The 27,332-nt window shown below is 44.5% G+C and overlaps 2 protein-coding genes across 20 annotated transcripts in view; both read left to right on the top strand.

The window, feature by feature from the left end:
* Nucleotides 1–20,342, top strand: part of phka1a (phosphorylase kinase, alpha 1a (muscle)) — a 78,773-nt gene extending 58,431 nt beyond the window's left edge. For 11 of the 19 annotated variants that reach the window (XM_042340772.1, XM_042340770.1, XM_042340769.1 and 8 more), the window contains 13 exons: nt 382–417; nt 934–972; nt 5,385–5,423; nt 5,932–5,970; nt 7,117–7,155; nt 10,665–10,697; nt 10,806–10,847; nt 11,595–11,627; nt 13,161–13,196; nt 14,146–14,316; nt 14,411–14,464; nt 16,208–16,408; nt 17,575–20,342. In XM_042340772.1, coding sequence (XP_042196706.1) covers nt 382–417; nt 934–972; nt 5,385–5,423; nt 5,932–5,970; nt 7,117–7,155; nt 10,665–10,697; nt 10,806–10,847; nt 11,595–11,627; nt 13,161–13,196; nt 14,146–14,316; nt 14,411–14,464; nt 16,208–16,408; nt 17,575–17,748 — 936 coding nt within the window. In that variant the 3' untranslated portion in view covers nt 17,749–20,342. The remainder of the gene's footprint in view (nt 1–381; nt 418–933; nt 973–5,384; nt 5,424–5,931; nt 5,971–7,116; nt 7,156–10,664; nt 10,698–10,805; nt 10,848–11,594; nt 11,628–13,160; nt 13,197–14,145; nt 14,317–14,410; nt 14,465–16,207; nt 16,409–17,574) is intronic. The other 8 variants (XM_042340778.1, XM_042340776.1, XM_042340773.1 and 5 more) reach the window with 7 other exon arrangements.
* A 1,685-nt stretch (nt 20,343–22,027) lies between these two features.
* hdac8 (histone deacetylase 8) overlaps nt 22,028–27,332 on the top strand; it is a 32,942-nt gene continuing 27,637 nt past the window's right edge. Inside the window, exons 1-3 of the mRNA XM_042340761.1 lie at nt 22,028–22,176; nt 24,988–25,040; nt 26,095–26,225. Coding sequence (XP_042196695.1) covers nt 22,042–22,176; nt 24,988–25,040; nt 26,095–26,225 — 319 coding nt within the window. The 5' untranslated portion in view covers nt 22,028–22,041. The remainder of the gene's footprint in view (nt 22,177–24,987; nt 25,041–26,094; nt 26,226–27,332) is intronic.

The following is a 27,332-nucleotide window of genomic DNA, read 5'->3' as shown; positions in this document are numbered from 1 at the left end:
CAATTTCTTCCCTGCAAAGGCAAAAAAAATAAGAATAATTTGGTCACACAATCCATGACTGTTTGTGGGACACTGCTGTTCGCAATTGACTGCTGCATTTGGCCCACAAAATATACAGTCAATTCACTTTACAACGTATTCTGTGAAGTGCTTTATGATGTTTCAATGAATTTATAAGGCAATATATCAAATGCAACGATTATTATTGTATAATAGTTTAAAAATCAAATTTTGCTTTTAATTCTACTTATAACAAATGTGCATTTCATATTGGGAAATGTTTGTCCAAGTTGTTGGTTGCTGTACGCTGAAGCGTACCACTCACTTATAGTGTAATTTGTAGAGTGGACACTAAACCTTCTGTTTTGTTTCTGCCAACAGTCACCAAAAACACGTCATTCTGTTACATCAGCCCAGGTGACTTTTTCTTTACTCAGAGGGTAATTAATAACTGGAACAGGTTGCCAAGGAGGCAAGGGGACTGGATTTGTTTAAAAAGCTATTTGATGCTGAGTTGGAGGGACAAGAGGTGGGGTGATCTGGAAGATGAGATTGAATAGGTTGAAGGCCCTTCATCATCCAATCCAATCTTGTGATCTACAATATTTGTATTTTGTATTTTAATGTTACATTTTTCTTTCAATTAATGTTCAGAGCCACTTTTCCTAATATCATATTTCTTCCCTGCAGAGGCCATGAAACTCTGAGTCACCACAGTTTCAATGTCAACCAATGGTGCAGCTCAATTCTAGGAGTAGATTTGTGTTAATTTAAATGTGGCTCTGGTAATAGAGCAGTGTTAAACCTTTCACATGTCATTCTTTTCCTAACTACTTTTCCCACTCTCTGCTATAGATGTGAGAACAGCTTGTTTCAAAATGAGAGTATAATTTGTAAAGGGACACTAAACTGTCTCTTTTGTTTCTGCCACAGTCAGAAAAACCACGTCAGAGTTCTATTCCGTCATCTCAGGTGACTTACATTTTTTAAATTAATTTAACGACTGGAACAGGTTATCAAGGAGGGTGGTTTAAGCCAGGACACTGGACTTATTTTAGAAAGTAGCTTGATGTTATATTGAGTTTATGGTGGGATGGGTGATCTGGGGGGATGAGATTGAACTGCGATGTATAAATGCATGTTGTTGTGATGATATGAGGTATTTGTATTTAGCACCTCATAGTTTTTAATGTTCCATTTTTGTTAACGTTCTGTGAATTCGTTTTAACGAGTTCAATTCATAAATATAATATTTGGTACAACTGTAATCGAAAACAAGAACAACGAACAACATCTTCTGTTACATTTTTCCCATTCTCCCGATACAAAAACATTCCATTCTTTATATTACATTCCTTCACCGCACAGAGGTTGTGCACACATTTTTTGGGACGCTCCCTTTAAAACAGTCGAGAGTTGCCCCAGTGTGCACTACATCCATGTGCGCGCCCTTCACACACCTAAAGCGCACTTGCCTCTTTCAGAAGGTGCCCCAATGTGCACTGTACACTTACATGTTTACCGTACATACATTTTCGGGACCACAATAACATCAACAACAATTTGCATAGCGCCTTTCACGTCGGGAGGACGTCCCAATGCACTGGACAGTCAGAGTTTTGGACTCAAGCTGGGAGTCGGGAGCAGGGAGGATGGAGGGAAGGGGGGGGAAGTAGGGTGATCGAAAGCATGGTCGAAGAGGAGGGTCTTGAGATGGGTCTTGAAGGAGGCAAGGGAGGGTGCAAGGTGGAGGGACAGCGTGATGGAGTTCCAGAGGGTGAGGGCAGAGTGACAGAAGGCCCGCCCACCATAGTGGGGAGAGCGAGGCGGTGGGGGGGGCGTGAAGCAGCCTGGAGTCCGCTGAGCGGAGGTAGCGAGCAGGATGGTAGGAAGTCGCAGAAGTAGGGGTGAGCAAGACCATGGAGGGCTTTGAAGGTGAGGACCAGGATTTTGAACTGTATCTTCTGTGTGATGGGAAACCAGTGGAGTTGGGTGAGGATGGGGCGAGAGGGTCATGGAGCCTGGTGCGGGAGAGCACACTGGCTGCAGAGTTCCGGACGATCTGCAGCCTGTGGAGGGAGGAGTTGGGGAGGCCGACAAGCAATGAGTTTGCATAGTCAAGCCTCGATGTAATGAAAGTTGTCTGAGGTTTTCGGCGGCCTGTGGTGTGAGACAGTGGCCAAGCTGGGCGACGTTGCGAATGTCGGTGAAGACAGAGTGGGTCATGGCACAGATGGGGGTCGAAAGAATAGTTGAGGGTCAAAACAAGACGCCAAGCTTCCGGACCGGCTTAGTAAGGTGGAGTGTGCATCCATGGATGGTGATGCTGTCAGTGCATGAGATGTGGAGGCACTGACGGGAGTCAATCAGAGCCTCGGTTTTGTTGATGTTCATCTGAAGAAAGTTAGCTCTCATCCAGGACTTGATGTCTGACAGGACAGCAGTAGTCCTGGAGTCAAGGGTGGAGGCAGAGTTGGGTATCATCCGCATACATGTGGAATTTGACCCCATGTCTGCGGATGATGTCTCCAAGAAGGAGCATATAGATATTGAACAGGAGGAGACCAAGGACAGAGACCTGAGGAATGCCGCACGAGACGTGTGGGGACTAGACGAGAAACCGTTTGTGTAGATGAAGTGAAGGCGGTGTGAGAGGTACAATCTGAACCAGTCAAGGACAGAGCCGTGAAGGTTGAGGTGAGAGGATAGAGTGGTCAATGGTTTCAAAGGCAGCAGAGAAGTCAAGGAGGACGAGGAGGCAGAGGGAACCCTGGTCGCAGATGGGCAAAATGTCATTTGTCACTTTGACCAGGGCTGTTTCTCTGCTGTGAGCAGCACGGAAACCCGATTAGAGGGGTTCATGAAGATAAAGGAAGGAGCAAAGTTGGGAAACAACAACTCATTCCAGGACCTTGGAGTAGGAAAGGGAGGCTGGAAATGGGGCGATAGTTTGCGAGTAGAGATGGATCCAGTTATTTTTAAGGATAGAAGTGATGACGGCCGCTTTTAATGAGGTGGGAAGAGCACCAGTGGACAGGGAGAGGTTTATGATGTCTGTGAGTAGAGGGGCAAGGAGGTGGAGCTGGGAGTTAAGGAGACAGGGATGGGATCAAGGGAGCAGGTGGTCGGTTTCATGCGGGTTATAGTGGTGGTGAGGGGAGTGGGAGACAGGTTCGAAGGTTTGTAGGGCGGGATGGGTAGGGGCTGGGATAGGGAGATGGGGAGGAAGTAGCAGACGGAATCGCAGAGGCAGCAGAGCGGATCCCCTCGACTTTGGATTCGAGAAATTCCAGCATCGCCTCGCAGTTGGCATTTGAGATGAGTATGCGTGAGGAGTGAGAGGGTGGGCGGAGGAGCCGGTTGGTGATGGAGAAGAGGAGCCTGGGGTTGTCCTTGGCCTCCAGGATTGTCTTGGAGTAGAACAACGATTTAGTGGAGGCAAGGGTTGTGCGGTAAGATTTGATAATGTCCGTCCAGATCTGCCGATGGACCATTAAGTCTGATTTAAACCAGGTGCATTTCAGTGGCAGGCACCCGTGCTTTAAGGGAGCGGAGGTGGCTGCTGTACCATGGTGACTTACGTGAATAGGAGACGGTTCGGGAAGAGAGGGGAGCAAGGGAATCAAGAGTGGAGGTGAGAGTGCTGTGGAGAATAGTGGCCGAGGAGGATAGTTCTTTGCTGGAGGAAGCCCAGAGCGGAAGGAGTTCAGATGACTCCAAGGCGGGAGTCCAAGAGGGAGGGAGGAGAGATTTCTTTTCTGGTGCAGTAGGAGATGGAGGTGGTGGTAGAAGAGGAATTGAGGAGTTAAGGGAGATGACATGATGGTCCGAGATTGCTTTGTTGATGATGGTGAAGTCCAAGACGGTGAAGCTCCGAGTAATCACCAGGTCGAGGGAATGACACGGCAGTTAGGTTAAGGGTTATGATGGAAGGTGTAGCCGGGTGATGTGGCCTCTATCAGGGAAGGTGTCACCTGGAGTGATCCAGGTTTCAGTGAGGGCGAGAATGTCGATGTTTTGGTCGACGATGAGATCTTGGATGGTGAGTGTTTTGTTGAAGAGGGAGCGGACATTTTGTAAGCCGATGTGGAGGGGACAGTTGGTGGAGGAATGTGGGGGCGAGGGGGGGGACTGACAGGAGGGTGAGGATGTGGATGAGGGAGGAGAGGTTGGCCCCCATGGTCAGGGAGTGATGGGCCTTGCGACGAGAATGGGGATTAGGGCAGTCAGAGTGGCTGCGGCGAGAATGGGGGTTAGGGCAGTCAGAGTGGACAGCCAGTGGCGACTCCCACAGTGGACCCGACGGAGAGGGAGGCTGTAGGACGGTTGAGCAGGGATAGGGGTCAGGGAGGGCGGTGGGAGAGGAGGACAGTGCGGGAGTAATGGAGGCAGAGGACAGGGTTGGGAGCATTAGGGAAGCAGCTTGGGTCGATCTTTGTTTCCATCTCGAACATCCTGTACATTTATATGGTTACCCTCATGTTTATTTTAGTCATAGTTTTGGGTGCGCTCATGGGCTACCCGCTGGGTGAGTCCTGAGTGGTTTGCAAAGGAGGAGCTCCTGCCAGCGTCAGGCCCAATTTGGCCTTTACCGCAGTTGAGCCAAGCTTCAGAATGTCCCTCAGTATATAGTCCCTGATCCTAATGTGCACGAGCCTGAGGCAGGCGCTCTCAGTCCCATCATTCTGCCAGAAGAACACCTGGTTTCGAGAGTGCCAAAGGGCCTCCTTTACCGAGTTTGTGATCCTCCAGGCACACTCGATGTGGGTTTCTCTGTGAGTGCCCGGGAAGAGGCTGTACAGCACCGAGTGCCGTGACAGTGGTCCCCAGGGATGAACCGCGAGAGTATCCATTCCATCTTTTTCCAAATCGCCTTTGCAAAACAACACTCCAGGAAAAGGTGGTCCACGGTCTCCTCACCTCTGCAGCTGGCCCGAGGGCAGCAGAGGCGAGGACCACTCGTTGATTGAGCAGGGGTCTGGGATGGTGTTCTTCAGGAATTTCTCAACATAGGATAGGTGTTTTGGCACGCTCCAACTGTGTGGAAAGTGGTTTGTGTTACTTTACATAATGTTTCTCTCTGTGAAAAATAAACAACTATTTGAACAAGTGGAAAAGTGGCTGGAAATAGAAGAATTGAACTTGTTTAGAATAATTCACAGAACATTAACAAAAATGGAACATTAAAAACTGGGAGGTATTTCCTTTTTTGTTAATGTTCTGTGAATTAGTTTTAACGAGCTCAATTCTTGTATTTCCAGCCACTTTTCTACTTGTTCAAATAGCTGATCATTTTTTACAGAGAGAAACATTATCTAAAGTTACACAAACCACCAGCATTTTTAGAGTGGAGAGTAAACCTTCTGTTTTGTTTCTGCCAACAGCAACCAAAATCACGTCAGAGTTCTATTACATCAGCCCAGGTGATTTTTTTTTCTTTACTCAGAGGGTAATTAACAATTGGAACAGGTTACCAAGGAGGTAAGGACACTGGATTTGTCTAAAAAGCAATTTGGAGGGCCAAGAGGTGGGGTGATCTGGAAGATGAGATTGAATAGGCTGAAAGCCCTTCATCATCCAAACCGATCTTGTGATCTACAATATTTGTATTTTGTATTTTAATGTTACATTTTTCTTTCAATTAATGTTCAGAGCCACTTTTCCTAATATCATATTTCTTCCCTGCAGAGGCGATAAAACACTGAGTCACCACAGTTTCAATGTCAACCAATGGTGCAGCTCAATTCTAGGAGTAGATTTGTGTTAATTTAAATGTGGCTCTGGTAATAGAGCAGTGTTAAACCTTTCACATGTCATTTTTTTCCTAACTACTTTTCCCACTCTCTGCTATAGATGTGAGAACAGCTTGTTTCAAAATGAGAGTATAATTTGTAAAGGGACACTAAACCGTCTCTTTTGTTTCTGCCACAGTCAGAAAAACCACGTCAGAGTTCTATTCCGTTAACTCAGGTGACTTACATTTTTTTAACTCATTTAACGACTGGAACAGGTTATCAAGGAGGGTGGTTGAGGCCAGGACACTGGACTTACTTAAAAAACACAGCTTGATGCTATGTTGAGCTGATGGTGGGATGGGTGATCAAGGGGGGATGAGATTGAACGGCGATGTATAAATGCATGTTGTTGTGATGATCTGAGGTATTTGTATTTAATACCTAATAGTTTTTAATGTTCCATTTTTGTTAACATTCTATGAATTAGTTTTAACGAGCTCAATTCTTGTATTTCCAGCCACTTTTCTACTTGTTCAAATAGCTGATTATTGTTCACAGAGAGAAACATTATCTAAAGTTACACAAACCGCCAAATAGTTTTATTACTGTAATATTGCCCCTAACGTATAGAAAAATGAATTGCTGGTATCCTCTCACTCCATTCTATTTTCTTTGATTCCCTATTCCCTCTGTGTCCATTTTAATTTTATCATAGTTTGAAAACGGGTTTGAATGGGTTGGAAATCATTGTTAAATAAGTATTGAAAACTTTGCTTGTACTTTCTGGTGCTCCTGTTGTCTGGAAATTGTCAGTTCTTATTTCATGAAGGATTTATAAAATCGCTTGGCGCACTGTGTTAATACCTGGTAAAACATAGGGGAATGTTACTTAAGACTTATGATATGGAAATACGTACATAATGTACATGTTTTGGCTGTTTATCCATGAAATTGGGAATTTATGCTTAGACTGTACACTAAAAATGTGTTATTTCCTCCACCAGCAGTCAGATTTCCAGAAAAAAATTACTTTTAAAATCAGTGGCATTTGCATTCATTCTTTCCGTCTTAAACATTTATGACCTTTTTGCTCATTTCCTTCCATGTATTTCATGCACTTTTCTATTTGCTCCAAAGCCTGATTGGAGGCGCTCCAATGCAGAGGCAGTGAAATCCTGTGTGTTGTGGTTTTAATATGCAGCAGCAATGCAACACAATTATGCATTTGTTAATGTGTCACTGTGGTCGGCCTATGAATTTGTGCATCACGTTTACCTAGGATTCACTGTGCCCCTGTACTCTCAAACTATATCAAAATTTACAAAACATTGATATTCAGAAAATATTTTTTATGGTCACTAAAATATTGTTTTTGTCCCAGCAGATGAAAACGAGCAGTGAATCTCTTTTTTCTATGGAGGTGACGTTATTTGAATAATACTTTCCATCTTTAATAGTTTAAGCTTTCTTTCCATCTATTTTCAGTTGTTTTTCTATTTGTTTCAATACCTGATTACTTCACTGCAAAGCAAATTGAACACTGTATGACCACAGTTTTAATATAAAGCGACCATTTTTGATGAAGTAACAGAGAAGGTGGATGAAGGCAGGCAGCTGATGTGTATGGGTTTTGAAAAAGGTGTTTGATAAAGGGTCACATAAGAGACTTGTAAATAAAATAGAAGCCCACGGTATTAAAGGGCAGCGGCAGGATGGATACAGAACTGTCTGGGAGACAGAAAGCAGAGTGGCGGTGAACAGTTATTTTTATGACTGGAGGGGGAAGTGTGCAGTGGTGGCCACCAGGGATCAGGAATGGGCACTGCTGTTTTTGATCTATATAAATGACTTGGACTTGGGTATAGGGAGTACAATTTCCAAGTTTGCAGATGATACTAAGCTGGAAAAGAAGTAAACAGTGAGGAGGATAGTAGCAGGCTTCAAATGGACATAGACAGACTGGTAAAATGGGCAGATACATGAAGCAAAGTGAAGCATTTTGGGAGGAAGAATGAGGAGAGGCAATATAAGCTAGATGGTGCAATCTTATAAGTAAATCTTTAAAGGTGGCAGGACAGGTAGATAAAGTAATTAAAAAGCATACGACATACTAGGCTTTATAAATAGGGGCATAGAATACAAAAGTTGGGAAGTTATGATGAACCCTTATAGAACACTAGTTAGGCCTCAGCGAGAGACTGTGTTCAGTTTTTGGCCCCACACTTTGGGAAGGATGTCAAGGCATTGGAGAGGGAACAAAGGAGATTTATTAGAATGGTACCAGAATGAGGGACTTCAGTTATGAGGAGAGGCTAGAAGAGCTAGGATTATTCTCCTTGGAATAGAGAAGTTTAAGTGGAGATTTAATAGCCCTAAGTTTTCAAAATTATGAGGGGATTCGATAGGGTGAAAAAGGAGAAACTATTTCCACTGGCAGGTGGGTCGATAACCAGAGGACACCGATTTAAAATAGTTGATAAAAGAAACGGGAGGTGAGAATTTTTTTCACTCAGTGAGTTGTTTATGTTTCATTATGTTTCATTGCCTGAAAGGGTGGTCGAAGCTGATTCAAAAACAACTTTTAAGATGAACTAGATAATTATTTGGGGAGGACAAGTTTGCAGGGCTATGGGGAGAGAACGGGGGAGTGGGACTGACTTGGATAGCTCTTTTCAAAGAGCCAACACAGACAAAATGGGCCGAATGGCCTCCTTCTGTGCTGTATAATTCTATGATTCTATTAATCCAACACAATTCACCGACCCTTCCTTGTGGATTATGATATGATGTCATTTACAGTGATTGTGCTAGATCCATGCATGAGATGCTGCACATCTGCAGAAACATCAGGCTCTCTGGGTTAACAAACACTAATATTACAGCAGTAAAGCTACTCAAACATCCTGCTATGTGTCCAAGTAAGACAATTCCAGTTATTTTAACATTTGGTAACATAGTACTTTAAGAAGAGCCAATGGGAAGAATTCTGTCCCTCAGGTTCCTGTCTACCCTCTAGGTCCAATTAGTAAGCCGAGCAGGCTATTAATGCTATCAGGCTTCGCTATCAGATTGCCAAGTTGATCAGAGAATTTTTTTAGCTCCCTCTGCTCTCGCTTACAAAGGCATGCCTCACACTGAAGCTAGCCTTACCTGCAAAGAGACCCCGTTTACCACATCGAGCCAAGGAAGATGGTCATTAAATGGGTAGTTTAAGACCGTTTCTCATGTTAAGGTGATTTGGCCAACTTCGCCTACAGGTTCTAGAGTGATAGCCTTTGTGGTAAATCCACTCATGGTTTGGACCTGAATCTCATATATGGATTGATGGAGACTTTCCAGTTAGTGCCTGGGAACTCTCATCCAGGAACATGACTCATTGCAATTTTCTCGCATCCTATAGATTGTAATTTTCTCCAGTATTGGCACTTTGCTGAAAGGAAGAATACTGCTCAATATTTCTAAAGTATATATATTAGGGCTGTACATAAATAAAGCTGTACCTGTTGCAACTTCGCTTGCAACCAACGGATCCAATATGGAATGTGGATTGACGCACAGACAACACACAAACAGACATTTCATCTTTTTACTCATCTAGAAGGACTCAGTGGGAAGATTTGGCGCTTTAAAAATGTAATTTTGTTGTTGCCACGGCTTAGCTTCGTCTGTGTTCTTTATTTTGTTCCCGCTGCTTGGCTATGTGCGTGCTTTGTGATACTGGATGCCACAGCGCCATGGTCAGCCATGCTTGCGTGCATACATACCTATGTGCTCTGTGACGCATGGTGCCACCAGGTGTAACTGCAGCGAAAAATGCAAAACTGAAAGTAACTCATGAACGATAGGAGATACCTGAAAACAATATGCCCATGCCACTCACAGATACAAGACCTTTTCGATTAATCAATAACTCAATCAGTTATTGAGATCCTTCTTGAAGCGCAGACAAACATTGTCCTTTTATTAGCATATAATATAATATATTATGCTGCCAGGGTATTCAGTCCATAACGACATCCTCTCTATCTGTGACCAGGGCTCCCTCTGCCTTCTCGTCCTCCTGGATCTCTCTGCCGTGTTCAACATAGTTGACCACGCCATCCTCCTCCACCGCATCCACCTTAGAGGGACTGCACTCGCATGGTTCGAGTCATATTTAACCGACCATCTCCATTTCATCTCATCAAATGGTTTCTCCTCCCGCCCCAACCTGGTCACCTGTGGGGTACCCCACAGTACAAGAGTAGGGAAGTCTTGCTGCAACTGTATAGGGCCTTGGTGAGATCGCACCGAGAGTATTGTGTGCAGTTTTGGTCTCCTTATTTAAAAAAGGACATACTTGCCCGAGAGGGGGTGCGGCGTAGATTCACTCGGTTAGTTCCTGGGATGAGGGGACTGACCTATGAGGATAGGCTGAATAAACTGGGGCTGTATTCTCTAGAGTACAGAAGAATTAGGGGAGATCTTATTGAAACATATAAGATTCTTAAAGGGCTGATAAAGTAGACACTGAAGGATTGTTTCCCCCGGTAGGAGAATCTTTAACAAGGGGTCACAGTCCTAAAATTAAGGGTCAGCCTTTTAGAACAGAGTTGAGGAAACATTTCTTCACTCACAGGGTAGTGAATTTATGGAATTCACTACCCCAGAAGGCTGTAGATGCTCAGTCCTTGAACATCTTCAAGGCTGAGACTGATAGATTTTTAAAAAATAGAGGTATTAGGGGATATGGGGATAGGGCAGGTAATCAGAGTTAGGTCTGAAGATCAGCCATGATCTTATCGAATGGCGGGGCAGGCTGGGGCTGAATCGCCTACTCCTGCTCCTAATGCTTACGTTCTTGTGTAATTCAGAAAATATTTATATGGTTTATATATTTAGCAATTTATGTAGTTAGTACTAAAAATGCATTTTTTTTTCTTCCATCAGTCCTCAACGAGCAGTTTGGCTTCCCATGACCAGGTGATGCATTATTTCCATTTAGAGTTCTCAGCTCTAACAATAAGGACATTAACTATTTATACTAAGAAATTATGCAGAGTAGACACTAAGAAGCTTTTCTTCATCCAGCAGACAGGAGATTCCCGTAGAAGTTCTTCTATTCATGCGGAGGTGATGTGTTATTTGCATTTATATTTTCCAGCTTTAAGAGTTCACTTCTTTCTCGTCTATTTCCTTCCAGCCTCTTTTATTTACTCAAACACTGCAGAGACATTAATAATAATAATCCTTGCATTTGATATAGAGTTTTTCACGTCTTTTTGACGTCTCAAAGCGCTTCACAGAATAGACTGTAAAGTGAATTAAATTAAATTAAACACCATGTATGGCTTTTATCCTAAACAATTGTGCAGCACAATACTGGGAGCACTCTCTTATAGACTTGTAAGCATGGCTCTGCGATATGACTGCAAACCAAGTGGTTATTAATATTATCCCGTATTATAGCCTCTAAAGTTTGCCCACTCTGGGTGTTAGATTGACTGGTCTATAATTACTCGGCTTTTTGAACCAAGGCATTAGCTCAGCTACCCTCCAGTCTTCTGACACAGCTTTCGTAAACAACCAAAATATTGCAGTCAGAGCATTTGTTTCCTCCCTGACTTCCCTCGGTGTTCTCGGATGCTGCCATCACGCCCCAGTAACTTGTCCTCTTTGAATCTATCAATTTCTTAAGCACCGCGTCTTTTCTATAGCTCTTCCTTCTAATGGCTGCACATCTTTCTCTTGTACACTAACTACCACTTTCTTCTGTAGAAACTGAGTCAAAATACTCTGGACTCCAAAAGTCAGAAAGTGATTGTGTTCATTAATATAATACAGTGGCAATAATCATTCTGTTTTTTTTCCTGCCAACAGTTTGATTCAGCTACTGTGGTTTCATCTAGACAGGTAACGTGTTATTTACATTTAGAGTTCTGCACCTTTAACAGTTCAATTTTTCCTTCATTTCCTTCTATCTGTTTTGAACTTACCAACTAATTTTCTAGCACTGTCATTATAGCCTTCAATTCCATATGGCTTAGTTTTAGCTAGTACTCTCTTATGTGGCACCTTATGAAATACATTATTCAAATTTATATATCAACCATTGACCCGCCTTTTTTTGTCACCTCTGAAGTTCAGTCAAGAATTTTTAAGTATTGAATTCACAGTTTCCAATATATTCATTTACCGCCATATTTCTAACTATTTCTGACTGATTTGTAAGGAAGTCACATGTGGCCTGCTCCCTTGTAGATTATAAGACAGGCTGCTCCAGAAAACACTTCTATGCATTTAAGAAATGTATTGCCTTTTCTACTTGTACCTCAAAACCTGACAATCTGCGTGCAAGTTAAAACCTCCCATTATCACCACATTATTTTTCTAACAAGTGAACCTAATCTATCTGTGCATATCGTATCCTCCGAACTTTAATTGGTTGCTTAAAAAAACATTGTTTTACATCTCCATTCTAGCTAAAACTAAGCCATATGGAATTGGAGGCTATTATGAAATTACATCATTCCATAGTGTGCAACTTGCACACTCCACCTTAAGGGGCAGCTGGGTCCCTTAAGGAGCAGTGCAAGACTAGTGTAAGACTTTTTATAGATTTAAGTGACCAGCGAGTGATCGTACGATGATGGAGAATGGCGGTGGAGGGAAGCATTAGTGAGGTGTAATATATCCGTGAGCAAAGGTCCAAAGGCTGTGTGTAACGCTCGCAGGAGTCCCCTGTTCCCCCGCCTCTGCCCTGCTCCACTGGTATGTGGATCGCTGGAAGGAGTTAAATATAAAGGTTACAATAAAAGTGCGCAGTGTCTGTCTGCGGACTGGACGTTTCCACTGCAGTAAACTGATAATTCGTCAGGAGTGGCGAGTTTCCTTCAAAATTAAAAAATAATTGGTCATGACTGTTTGTGGGCAATTGGTTGCTGCATTTCGCCCACAATGTATACAGTATATTCTGTGAAGCGCTTTGAGACATCTCGAAGATGTGATAAGGTGCTATAACAATTGCAAGGATTATTACTATCATCTCTTCTAGTTATATCCACAGTGATTCCTTTTGCTTACAAAATTCAAGTAAAGCTTTCCATTCATTAATAATGTCATTTTTCCTCTGAAACTCTTGTACCATTGTACTATATATTCAGCTTCCAATTCTTCCTAAGCTGTCAGCAGGTCTGTGTAAATAGGTGTAACAGCATACCCCTTCAGTTGTATTTATGCTTCTAATTCTCCATTTTATTTGTAATACTCTCAACATTAAGTTTAAGACATCTGATTTGTCTGCGTTCTTCATATAAACTTTCTACATTTGAGTGTTTTGAGATCACTAACTTTAAATGTTCGTTGTCAGAACAAAAAACTGCTTAACATTGCTTGTTCTCATGTGGCTTCACTCTTAATAAGTTATAATCTCCTGCTCCTTTGCAGTCACATGAAGAAATTATTCCTGGAGCAACATTGATGGTAAATGCTGATGTCAATACTGTATTTCAGACTATTTATTGTGCTTTTGTTTGATAATGTGAAGCATTTTGAGATGTCTCAGACATGATAAGGAGCTACATCAATGAAAGGATTATGATATTATTTATTATTATAATTGATCTTGTGAAGTCCTGTAGCTCAGTGGTTAAAGAGCACTCACTTTGCACATGGTACTCCACACAGAGCCTAATAATAATCCCTCCAAAACCAAAAACAATAATAAATTGGTCTTATTTAATCTACGACTGTTTGTGTGTGCAATTGGCTGCCGCGTTCGTGTCCGCGTTTGCCCACAAATATGCAGTCAATTCACTTTACAGTGTGTTCTGTGAAGTGCTTTGGGACGTCCTCCCGACATGAAAAGCATATCAAATGCAAGGATTATTATTATTATTATCTTATCGATCACTAGTGCTAGTATGCATTAACAACTGTCCCATTGTTTATATTTACCATGACTCCTAATCACATCCTGAAGATGGCACATTGGCTTTTTTAATGAGGTCTATGAATGTGAACTCAGCCCAGATCCTGGGTTGAAGTTTTGACCACAACAGTTCTTCTGCATGAAATGGAGCACAATCAGTAACATTTCGGTTTTGTCGTTTCATAAAGTATACAAAACATTGAAGTGATTTGTCAGTAGATGGTTACTATACTCTGTAGAGGTGAGCTGTACTGACTCCCTACCATTCGCATGAATGAGTTTGACTGTCACAGCTCTGTTGTCACATCCCTGTTCAGTTTCATGAGCCTCTGTGTGGGTAGCGTTTTTATTCCAGTGTTCACATGACACTGGAAGAGATCACGAGCAGATGTGAAATACTCTGCTGTGCCAATGACTCTAGTGGTCCAACCAATTCTGGCACAAATCAGAAAAGATGTTTGTTCTCCTGAAACTAAGATGTTTGCTTGTATAATACTGCAGGGTAATGAGCGTGAAAGCTTTAAAAGTGATATCTCCGAAGCCATTGTCGTGCAGGAAACTAATGCCTACGATTCACGCCAAGGACAGTGGTTACGCCGCAGGCGGCTAGATGGCGCCCTCAATAGAGTTCCTGTTGGCTTTTATCAGAAAATTTGGAAAATTTTACAAAAGGTAGGTTATGAGCAACATTTCCCAGTACATTTGTCAAATCTACATTTTTGCTACAAAGAGCTGACCTATTTTGCACAAATTATTTGTTTTTCAGTGCCGTGGGCTGTCCATTGAAGGTGTCATCCTTCCATCCTCGACAACTGAAGAGGTACATTTCTCAGGTTTTTTCTGTACTTTAAGCTTCAACAATTGGCCTCAAAACCCATCACAAAAGAACACCCTCTTGTGACATTTCCAATGACCTGAACAGCTATTATTCTAGTCTCTCAGGGACTGACACAGAGCCAACTAGTTGTAGGAGATTAGCCCAAGGTGATTTCCTCCTTTTTGTGGTTTAATATTTCCAACAAACATTGTAATTGATAGCTGAGATCACCTCTTGCACCTTACTTCTGCTTCTCTTCCCTTTCTCTTTCTCTCTTGCTACCCAAGCTTCACTAGTGTTTATCTATTGTCTAGGTAAACAAATCTATATACTGTAAGTTCAGCAGTAATTTCAAACACAGTTATTCAAACACTGTTTGGAATCATAGAATAATACAGCACAGAAGGAGGCCCATCGTGGCTATGCCAGCTCTTTGAAAAGAACTAGCAAAATCAATCCCTCTCCCCTGCTAGCCTCATAGCCTTGCACACCTCCCCAAATAATTATCTACTTGTCTCTTAAAACTTGTTATCGAATCGGTTTCCACCAGCCTTTCAGGCAATGCATTCCAGATCTGAACAACTTGCTGTGTGAAAACATTTCTCTTCCCCTCCCCTCTGTTTCTGTTAGCAACTATTTTAAATCGGTGTTGTCAGGTTACTCACCCACCAGTGGAAATAGTTTCTCCTTGTTCACCCCATCGAATCCCCTCATAATTTTGAAAACTTCTATTAAGTTTCCTCTTAACCTTCTCTGCTCCAAGGAGAATAATCCTCGCTTCTCTCGCCTCTCCTGATAACTGAATTCCCTCATTCCTGGTACCATCCTGGTCAATTTCCTTTGCACCCTCTCCAATGCCCTGACATCCTTCCTAAAGTGTGGTCTCCAGAACTGAACGCAGTCTGTAGTTGAGACCTAACCAGTGTTTTATAAAGGTTTATCATAACTTCCTGACTTGTATATTCTATGTCCCTATTGAAAAAGCCCAGTATCCTGTATACTTTTTTCACAGCTTTATCTACCTGTCCTGCCACCTTCAAAGATTTCCTTATATGACCCCCAGGTCTCTCTGTTCCTTCACCCCCTTTAAGATTGTACCATCAGCGCATATTGCCTCTCCTCATTCTTCCTCCAAAAATGCATCACTTCACATTTCTCCACATTAAACTTCATCTGCCACCTGTCTGCCCATGTTACCAGTCTCTCTATGCCTATTTGCAGTCTGTTACTATCCTCCTCACTGTTTGCTACTTTTCCTCGCTTAGTATCATCTGCAAACTTGGAAATTGTATTCCCTATACCCAAGTCCAGGTCATTTATGTAGATCAAAAAGAGCGGTGGTCCTGATAATGACCCCTGGGGGCCACCACTGGACACATCCCTCCAGTCAGAAAAGCAACCATTCACCACTACTCTCTGCTTTCTGTCTCCCAGACAGTTCGGTATCCGCTGCCACTGCCTCTTTAATATTGTGGGCTTCTATTTTGCTTACAAGTCTCTTATGTCGCATTTATATTTACTAGAAACTATAAGCAGTGAGACCAATATCTTTATGAATGCATTGACTGTAATACAATGCACCTTAATGTATTCTCTTGTGTCCTGTTTATAAAACTTGTACTGGAAAGACAAATTCAAACCAAATGCTGTGTACAGCGGGTTTCGTGGTTTAATATCATGCAAAGTAGATATTGCAAGGAATATCCGATTTATTCAAATGAATGCATTCTCATTCTTTCTGAGCAGATGACACCTGGTGAAATTAAGTTTGCTGTCCAGGTGGAGACTGTCCTGAACCGGGTGTCACAGCCAGAGTATCGGCAGCTTCTTGTCGAGGCGATCCTGGTCCTCACCTTGCTAGCAGACAAGGATGTAGCTTCCATTGGAGGAATTATTGAAGTTGAACGTATTGTGCATTTAGCAGATGATATATTTTACATGGAACAGGTAAAACACAATTTGTTCTACTTCTAGTATTGTATAGCATGTTAATGGCTGCTAAAGATGGCTGAAGAGCCGTGGGGTAACATCCTTTGCTATTTTTTTCCCAATTTCCTCATCTCCTTTCTTGATGGTGCAGACGCTCGACTTCTAGAATTTCACCTAGTTTTGAACTATAATACCATTCACAAAATACACAGTCAATTCACTTTACAGTTTATTCTGTGAAACAGTTTGAGACGTCTCGAAGACATGATAAAGCGCGATATCAAATGCAAGGATTATTATTATTTGTATTAATAGTTAAGATTGAGCAGAATTGTACAAAATTATTGAAAATTCAGTTTGAACTTGGAAAGTTGGTTTGGTTTACGATGTGCAAAAATCCAGTTTCAGACCTCCAATGTCCGAAATTTCTCTTCGGCTTAAGACTATTGTCTTTAAAATTTCTTAAATTCATTCTTAATTTGTGTACTGTAAAAATCAGCTTCCGAATTAAGACTGAATTTAAGATTGTTTTTCAAAATTTTGCCCAATCTTAAATTTTGTGACAATTGCCATAATCCTAAAAACTTGAGAATTTCATGTTGCTCCATGACATTGATAGCGCTCTGGTTCCTTATCCCTTATGGCCATCCGTTGTGTGAGCCCAGATAGTGTGGGTAGATCTTGTGATTGTGGAGGCAGCATAATTGAGCCTAAACGTGCTCTCACGTGCACTTCCTAGCAGACGTTACTCTGTAGTACTCAGGAAGGAAACCCCTGGCTTCTTTACTTTCCCCTTCCTAGCCTGGGGTCACTAATAGCCAATTGTTTTCCCCACCTGCTCCTCTGTTCAAAATCAGCTAACACAGGACAGGCCATGAACCAAACGTGTGATTGGTGTGGATTAGCGCTGCTTTATGGTAGTGCCTTTACCAAGCTCCCGGGGAGCTGATTGTATTGCTTTCACTCACTAATTTACTCACTGTGGGGATGACCTGGTATCAGACTCTTCCCTCCTTTTCCCTGTCACAGCAGCAGCTTGAGGTGTGGGGGTACATGTATAAAGAGAATTAACATTGTTTATACTCATCCATCTCGGAATTCCTTTTGGATCACAACTCTTACTTGTTGCTACCTCATTACCTTCTTAGAGCACACAACATTTAATGCTGTTTCTCTTTTTTTAGAAAGCCGAGGGTATTGACGAGAAGTTGCTTGTGAAGGATTCTGCCACTGGGATTTGTGAATTGCTGTATGACAGTGCTCCAAGTGGTCGCTTTGGCACCATGACTTACCTGTTGAAGGCCTGTGCAATGTATGTGAAAGAATTCCTGCCCAGCGGTGCATGCTCCCTGCAATAGATTCAAAAAGATCAAGGTGAAACCAGGGACCCCCAGTTCCCTGAAATGTGCTGCTTACAAGAAAATACGAGTGCGGCAATATTCAGCTTTGGAAATGGCTGTTTCCGTGAGCAACTGTGAAGCCCCCTCTCCTAGTCTCTTTATAGATTCAAGTCCATGTTCAGTCACCCACAATTATCGAAGATTGAATGCAGTTTTGCAGAGGATTCCATTTCCCTTATTGGGACATCACTGCTGCTTTTTTTGGGTGCCTTTCATAAACTTGCCCATGGTTTCTTTGTAAGTAGAAAATGGAGCGGATCTGGGCAACACACATTACCTAGTTTTGTATCAATCTTTTTAACGCACCAGCTAAAGTGAGATACACAAGCCTTTTTGCGCTACAGAGAGGATGGTGCGCAGTCTACTATTAATTACCGGGCTGATGGTCATGTTTTCAGATAACTAAAAATATATATTTTCTACACCTTGACTTTTAGAAGCAGTAAGATAATACAGTTCAAACGGTATTTAGTACTGTCTCAGGCTCCCAACTCCAGAGAGGTGAGGGCAAACCTTTTTTTTAATCCGCATGCCATAAGGTGCCCACATAGATGTATCAGATAGTTGCATGCTAATGTCAGGGGGGGAAGAAATATTTTTAAAAAAAGAACTTGTATCACTTGCCTGGAGTTGCAGTAGTGAGGGTGCCTCAATCCTCTCTCTTTCTCTGGCTGATAGTTTTTTATATTCTCGTGTTTTTAATACATACATTTACTGCTGAATCCTACACACCTGTTACAAGCGGTGAATTCCATGAGTGCCTGTTAGGAGGAAGTGCCACTCCTTGGACAGACATTTAGAAGGTGGGACTCAAGGCGGCAGCCTCTCAATGCAGGAAGTGTTGCATTGAAGATTGTGTTTCCAGCATATCATTAGAATTGGCCTTGCATGCTATGCTGTAGCTTCTCTGTTGCTGCCCCAGAGCTTCTTGGCATCACCTGGATTCTAATGTTGCATAAAATCTGGCACCAAGAGCAGATTTACAGAATTGTGTTGGCTTGGCAGAGCCCGGCCTCCTCTCAGGAGCAGATACGAAGAACCTTCCAGACAACAAACTAAACCTCTTGCCTCTTATTTTAAAAAAGGAAAAATAATTTTGTTTGGCCATAAGATATGAGTCATGTCTTGAATATTATTAAGAAGTAAAATTCATTTCAATTTGTTTCAGAAATATGGAGTATAAATATTTTTAATAGTTAAGGGGGAGATAGCCGTTTGTTCATTTTGGCAATTGTTTGTTGCTTTGTTTATTTAACGGATAATTTACTAAGGGGTGAGCCGTTCAGTATGTTAACAAAACGTTATTGTTTGAACAGTGAATTAGTCAGAACAACTTCAAAATGGTTTGTGATTGCAGTTGATCGTTATGCTGCATGACTGCTCCATAAGTGTTGAACAACATAATAGTTACTCTGAGCATTGTGAAAGGGGTACACATTACCTGTGTAATTGGGGGTGAATCTGGGTCACTATTCTGAACTGTGATTATTCAGGTAGGTACAGTCTTTTGTGTTTTGGACCAAACGCGGTCATTCTTCATTGGGTTCAGCACTTTTAAGCAACCTCAAAAAATATTTTGTTAATTGAGTTATGTACATGAAGATCTTTGTTTTGTGGTGCAAGTTATATTTTTTTCTTCAGTCATCTCCTTTCACCTGAACCCAGATACATACGTGATAGATTTCTTGCAGTGCATTTCAGTTTATAGTCAAATGAGTGGTCAATGGCTCCACTGAGAACAAGAACTGTCTCATTTGTGTCTCTCCCATTAAACTAGGTTCACTGCCAGTTATACCAATGCAGGATAATTTATTTACAAGACAAGCATAGTGGTGGTTAGAATCAATACAGGCCATGATACAGACAGGCACTGCCGTAACACTCAGTACAGAATTATTTATCAGGCAATGATACTGCTGGCTTCAATCAGAACAAGGTATGATACAGACAGAGTAATCACTTCTATGCTGCAGTGAATATCCATACTGGTTGCTCCACAGAGGAACGTACATTGTCAGCAGCAAATTCCTGGTGGGCACAAAATGGTGCTAACTGAGCTTCTAATGCCTGAAATATTGGTAGCCTAGGGTTGTGCTCCTACAATCTATTTGTTCCCTATGTAAGGTGCTTACTCCAGAGAATCACTTTAACATGCAGCATACCCGAACTTACATTTATGGAGCCCCCTTCACGCGGGGGTAGTGCCTAGAGCGCTTGGTAATCTGAGTGGTGGTGGAGTTTGGTGAAGATCTTGGTTCCACTGCATTTGCAGGCCAACTGCTGAGAACAGACGCCTGGCTGATGTTAGAAAAATATGATAGCAGATTTTGTGCATGCAATTATTTGAGAAAAGCAGTCAATGGGAAGAAGCAAGAACAAGTGCCATTTTAAGAAAAAAAATCTTGGTAACTGTTGGAGTGTTTTAGCAGAAAGTGACAATTTCTAAGAGTTACTGTGTGGCACTTATCAACTGAAACTTGATGCCTGTCTTCACTGACATAGCTTTTGTAATATCAGGAATTTTGCTAAGTAATAAATATCGGATTGTTACAGTTGGTGTCTATTTTTATTAATCATTGGCATTTCTGGGTCCTTTCCGTCCCAATACTTCCATTATTTCACTTTGAAATGTGTATGGCCATATATCAAATGCAAGAATCCTTATTATTTTTTAAGGGGAACATGTTTATCATTTGGGAACTATGAAATATTGGGGAATGTGAAATATTCCTGCACAAATGGATTATCTTTCCATCTCCATCCCCCAGTGCCTTCGCCGCTTCCTCCCTTTCCTCCTTCAAGGCCGGTCTCAAGACCTTTCTCTTTGGCCTTCAGCCTTCAGCTCCGCTCTCGACTCTCTACCCCTCCTCGCCCCCTCCCTGCCCTCCTCTCACCCTGACCATTCCCCCCCTCCTCGCCCCCTCCCTGCCCTCCCCTCACCCTGACCATTTCCCCCCAATGCTCGGGTCCTGACCCAACTGTACAGCGCCTCGGGACGTCCTCCCGACGTGAAAGGCGCTCTATAAATGCAATCTTGTTGTAGTAGTAGTAGAGGAAACGAGGAGAGAACAGGATTGGGATTAGGATGGATGGCTTCTTGGAGCAGCAAATAGCCACAAGAAAATGGGACACCCATTGTGTTATATATTTCAACAGTTCTATTATTGTCGAACAGAGACCACCTGTTGGGTGATAATTTCTCACTTTTCATCCCTGTCGTTACTTTGAAAGAAACAATGGGAGTGAGATGCGAAATAAACCTTTGCATTTGATATCAGCACTTAAATTGTTGAAATGTCACCAAGTGCTGCACAGTAAAGTAGTTCTGACGAAGGGGCCGTGAACCCGAGACGTTGACTCCCTTTCCCGGCCGCTGCCGCCTGACCTCTGCCGCGTGCGCCGCCGCCGCCGCCACCACCGCCGCCTCTCTCTTTGTTACAAGTCGTTAGTGTCGGAAGTGTCATTTGCAGATGCACTCGTGCAGCCAATGTGTACACAGCAATGCCCCACAAATACCTCCCTCCCCCCCCTCCCTCCACCCCCTCCCCCACCGCCCGCTGACCCCAGCGCCGTCCAGCGCCTCGGGACGTCCTCCTCCCGACGCGAAAGGTTAATCTTGTTGGTGCGGCCAAACGGTTGGGTCGGGGGGTCGGGTCGGGTCGGGGGGTCGCTGACCGGACCACCGCGAGAGATCAGACAGGGGGTCCCGGGTTGGGGGGGTGGGGGTGAGGGGGAGTGCGGTGACCCCCCAGGACCAAGCAATTAAAAATCACAACCACAGCCCCAACTTCCACCAAAAGTAGCCCAACGTCCTGGTCTGTGCTGTGTATAGAGAGCGTTAATATATATTTAAACGGACACCGCCCAAAGCCTTCCCCCCGCCCACCGCACAGCGAAACCCGCACACACCGCCCAAAGCCTTCCCCCCGCCCACCGCACAGCGAAACCCCGCACACACCGCCCAAAGCCTTCCCCCCGCCCACCGCACAGCGAAACCCCGCACACACCGCCCAAAGCCTTCCCCCCGCCCACCGCACAGCGAAACCCCGCTGTGCGGGGTTTCGCTGTGCGGTGGGCGGGGGGAAGGCTTTGGGCGGCAAACCGCCCGGACACCGCCACCGGAAGCGCCGCCGCCCGGACGCCACCAGCGGGTGCACCGCCCGGACACCACCACCGGAAGCGCCGCCCGGACACCGCCACCGGAAGCGCCGCCGCCCGGACGCCGCCAGCGGGTGCACCGCGCGGGCCGCCATGCAGCCCGGACCGGTCGCAGACTCGGGGGAACCCGTCGCCGCCGCCGCCGCCGCCGCCGCCACCGCCACCGCCTACATCTACGCCCCGGAGTACATCGAGAAATGCGACTCCCTGTCCAAGGTCACCAAACGGGTGAGAGGCTGTCGGCCCCGGGGGGGGGGAGGGCGGGGGGGGGGGAGAGGGGCTGTGTCTGCCCCGGGGGGGGGGGGAGGGGCTGTGTCTGCCCCCGGGGGGGGGGGGGAGGGGCTGTGTCTGTCCCGGGGGGGAGGGGCTGTGTCTGCCCCAGGGGGGGGGGAGGGGCTGTGTCTGCCCCCGGGGGGGGGGGGGGGAGGGGCTGTGTCTGCCCCGGGGGGGGGGGGGCTGTGTCTGCCCCGGGTGGGGGGGGGGGGGGCTGTGTCTGCCCCGGGGAGGGGCTGTGTCTGCCCCGGGTGGGGGGGTGGGGCTGTGTCTGCCCCGGGGGGGGGGAGGGGCTGTGTCTGCCCCGGGGGGGGAGGGGCTGTGTCTGCCCCGGGGCGGGGGGGGGGCTGTGTCTGCCCCGGGGGGGGGAGGGGCTGTGTCTGCCCCGGGGGGGGGAGGGGCTGTGTCTGCCCCGGGTGGGGGGGGGGGGCTGTGTCTGCCCCGGGGGGGGGGAGGGGGGGGCTGTGTCTGCCCCGGGGTGGGGGAGGGGGGGGCTGTGTCTGCCCCGGGGGGGGGGGGGGGGGCTGTGTCTGCCCCGGGGGGGGGGGGGGGGGGCTGTGTCTACCCCGGGGGGCGGGGGGAGGGGCTGTGTCTGCCCCGGGGGGGCAAAGCCCACCTAACACTAACCCCTGTGTCGCCCCCTTTCTGAGTGGCATTTTCACAGCTTTTGAAACTGTAAGAAAAGTCTTCACAGAAGTCTTTATTAAAGGAGGAAACCGCCCAAAGCCACAGGACAACAACAAGACCCCTCCTCCCCCGATGGGCGTCAACCCGCCCAATCCTGCTGGTAGGAGCCGAGAGAGCTCTACCCGACCCTCACCCACTCCTGCCATCACCCCGTGGGCACTGCCCCACATCAGGTCCAGCCATCTCCTGGCGCTAAACATTCAGAACCATAACTTTGTGGAGTCCTGTAGCTCAGTGGTTAGAGCACTCGCTTTGCAAGTGAGAGACCTGAGTTCAATTCCAGGCAGAGGGCGAAACCTTGGGCAAGTTTCCTTACTCCACACAGAGCCTAATAATAATCCTCCAAAACCACAAACAATAATAAATTGGTCATTTTCAATCTACGACTGTTTGTGGTACATTGCTGTGTGCAATTGGCTGCCGCGTTCGCCCACAAATATACAGTCAATTCACTTTACAGTGTGTTCTGTGAAGCGCTTTGGGACGTCCTCCCGACGTGAAAAGCGCTATATCAAATGCAAGGATTATTATTATAACAATTTACAGCACAGAAGAAACCCCTTCAGCCCATTGTGTCCACGTCAGCTCACTCAAACGCAATCCTTTCAGTCCCACTTACCCCCCTTTCCCTCCATACCCCTGTAGCTCCTATTGTTAAACTGTTCTGTTTCCCTCTTGAAGGTCAATATGGATTTTGTCTCAAACACCGCTTCTGACAGACGTTCCATATCCTGAACTCTGTATCTGAAAAAAAAATCTCATTTTCCCATTTTCTCATTCACTAACTATCTTAGCAATTCCCCGTCAGGATGAAATGTTGGGCAAGTTTCCTTACTCCACACGCCTGGGTTTATTTTGCCGTAAGTAGGAATCCGGTTGGTGGTCGATTTGCGGATCGCGTTTCCGGGGTAATGATTCCTTCAAAAAAAATTGGTCACTTCATTACCACGACAGTTTGTGGGACGCTGCTGTGCTCAATTGGCTGCCGCATTTCACCCATAAAATATACAGTCAATTCACTTTGCAGTGTATTCTGAGAACCACTTTGAGATGTCTCGATGTGATGAAGCGCTATAACAAATGCAAGGATTATTATTATCTTAAATTGATGCCCTCTAGTGCTGTCTCATTGACCAGTGGAAATAATTTCTTTCTATTTACTCTTATCAAACCCCTAGTAATTTTAAAGACCTCTATCAGGTCACCTCTCAAGAGACAAAATCCCAGTTCCTTCAGTCTTTTCTCATAGGCCAAATCACTCATCCTTGGTATCATCCTAGTAAACCTCCTCAGGACCTTCTCTATCACCTTAACATCTTTCCTAAAGTGAGGTGACCAATACCGGACACAATATTCTAACTGCGGTCTAACTAATGTTTTATATAAGTTTGGCATTACTCTTTCCTTTCATATCTTATACCCCTATTTATAAAACCTAAGATTTCATTAGTTCTTTTGACAGCTTTGTCCAGTGTATCCTGTGAAGTGTTTTGAGATGTCTCGACGTGATAAGATGCTATATCAAATGTAAGGATTATTATTATATTAGAATTAGACTTTTAGACTAACATTTTTAGCACTTTTACCTATTCCACCTCAGTCCCCAGAGAGACGCAGCTAAAGTCTAACCTTCTTTGTGTAAAGAAAACAGTTGAGGTCTCTTCCCTTTCCCCGCCCACCGGGAGGTCCGAGGGCCTCACTGTGCTGCTGGTTGGCTGCCTGAGTAGCCTGAAACCAGGTGAAACGAACATGCTTTCTAATTGTATTATTGTTCATAAATGTCCTCTCTTTTCACTTGCCCTATCACAACAGATAAGGGAGTGTGAGTCAGTGTTCTCAGGGGTCGCAGGCACAATCCCATGCTGCATTGACAGCCCTATAAAAAATAATAATCCTTGCAGTTGATATAGTGCTTTCCATGTCTTCTAGATGTCACAAAGTGCTTCACAGAATATACTGTAAAGTGAATTGACTTTTTTTTGTGGGCGAAACGCAGCAGCCAATTGCGCGCAGCAGCCCTGCATCATAGTGTTACCTTGTCACGTTCCCTGACTAATCCGTGCTCTCTCTCTCCCTCAGGCCAGTATGGTGCATTCTCTGATTGCCTCTTACGGATTGCTGAAGTACATGAGGTAAAGTACCCTGAAAATAACTTTGTAAGCATTGGGCTTTGTCTTCATTTCTATTCTGTTAAACAATAGAAAGGACTGTTTATGGGAAGCTTCCATCTCTACATTAAACCTTAGTTTTATGAAGCGCTTTGAGATCATCTCTCTATGTGAAAGAACAACTTGCATTTATATAGCGCCCCTCACACAGTGTAGCGTCCCAGAGCACTTTTTTAAAAAAATTGAAAGGCCCTATATAAATTTAAAATTGTTGTTTTATTACATCAGAGGCTTTAATGGTGCATCAGGATACAGAACTCTCTTAAATTCCATCTTCATTTGGAGGCTGTTCTGCTTAAGAATTGTGGAAAAGCAATTTCCAAATTTAGATTGAATGTCAGAATTGACCACAATTCTGGTTTAAACAATAAAAGAAGCCCAAACCCTCTATTCAGGTTGACACTGAGTGCCGGATCAAACTGGGATCAGGGAGTTTCTTTCCTTCCTCTGTTCTGAGGTCAGTGACTTTTAGCCTCTTTAGCCAAATAACAGCAGTGTCGATGTGAAATGAATGAATGAAAAGCTTTTGTAGACTGTAGATAAGGAGATCAGCAAACCTGTATCTCTCTGCCCCCCCCTCCACCCCCACTCACAATTCATATTTATCTTTGTTTCAATGATTTAAAAATTGTTTTGAGGAGACCCAGTGGAATATTTTCTCCTTTAGCTTCCTGATGTCACAAGTGTCACTGTGTGTAAATCTGATTCTGCCTCTTGGTTTGGGACAGGGCATTGCTGATCTAAATCATTGCTTGCGACAACGGTAATCCTGAATTTGTCCCAATGAGTGTTTGCTGATCTCTGGGTAAGCAGCAAGCTAAACTTTCTGTCATTTCCGGTCAGTGTTACATTTTACACTTTCTAGATGGCTCAAAGTTCCTTTTTGTGTATTTTTCAAATCTCTTTCTTTCTCACTGGCACCAATGCTAGCGTTAGAAATAGTTGTATTGGTTCAAGCATTCATATCCTGCCTTTGTGCTGCCAGATTCAGGTGAAGAATCTCTGCTGTTTCCCACAGGCTGGTGAAACCCCGAGTGGCTTCCATGGCGGAGATGGCCATGTTTCACACGGACGCTTACCTGGAACATCTGCGGAAAATCAGTGAAGACGGCGATGATGACAATCCCGAATCCTTGGAGTACGGACTGGGTGAGAGTGCGGCTGCTCACTTTCCTTTATTCATCATCATATGTTTCTCAACATGAGGGAATGTCAGCGCTGAGCAGCGTAACACTTTATCCATCGTCGGTAATAGCACTGGTTAGACACACAGTAAAGCTCCCTCTACAGTGTCCTTCCACACTCCCAAGTCAGTGACAGCGCAGGTTAGATACAGAGTAAAGCTCTCTCTGTACTGTCCGTCCACACTCCCAAGTCAGTCTCTTGCCTCTGAGTCAGAAGGTTGTGGTTTTAAGCCCCAGGTCGGGACTTTAAACACAGTCAAAGCTGACACTCCAATGCTGCAGAAGAGCTACATTGGTTTGCCTGTTCAGGTGAGTGTTGCTTTATAGTAAAATTCTATGAATTGAGATGTGAAAGGTTATATCAAATGCAAGGATTCTTATTGAGGTACGGCAACACCATCAATAGCTTGCATTTATATAGAGCCCCTCACATCATGCGGGTTAGTGATTCGGAGAGCTTAGCACAGTTAGATACAGAGTAAAGCTTCACCTACAGAGTCCAATTCAGTACTCCCAGATCAGATGTGTGCTGTTGGACCAGTATGTCTCCCCCCTAAGCATATGTCAGTCAGGAAGCTTGATGCCAATACAGAGAGAGATCAGAAAGTGCTGTTTCCCCAGTCCAGTGTGTAGCTTGGGTCACAGAGATAAGAAAATATTTTGAGCTCACACGCCTCCCTTGTAAGTGTGGTTTCACAAGCGTATTAAACCACCTTGGAGTTTAAGAATATACGTGTTGACGATCAAATCGCCACTGAGCACATGCACTGTGCTGAAGAGATTTCCCAATGGGGCGCTGCTCAGGGATGTGTGCACTACTGATGGGAACCAGCCGGTGGCATCAGATCTCCAGGACAAACCTATTCCGCAGCACTGAAGGCAGAAACCTCACAGATCAGTCCATCCTCACTCAGCTTCAGATCAAAGTGAACTCCCCACCTGTGGAAGACTGAACAGTCTGTGCTGAGCAGAGGCGCCGACTGGGGCTGAACTGTCCCCAGCAAAACCCAAATACGAATATCTCTTCACTTTGCAGTCCCCTCTCCTGTCCCCCCCCCCACCCCCTCCTCCC

The sequence above is a fragment of the Callorhinchus milii genome, unplaced genomic scaffold (genome assembly GCF_018977255.1).
Source record: "Callorhinchus milii isolate IMCB2004 unplaced genomic scaffold, IMCB_Cmil_1.0 Scaffold15, whole genome shotgun sequence".
Lineage (NCBI taxonomy): Eukaryota > Metazoa > Chordata > Chondrichthyes > Chimaeriformes > Callorhinchidae > Callorhinchus > Callorhinchus milii.
This window is presented reverse-complemented; position numbering and strand designations above follow the sequence as displayed.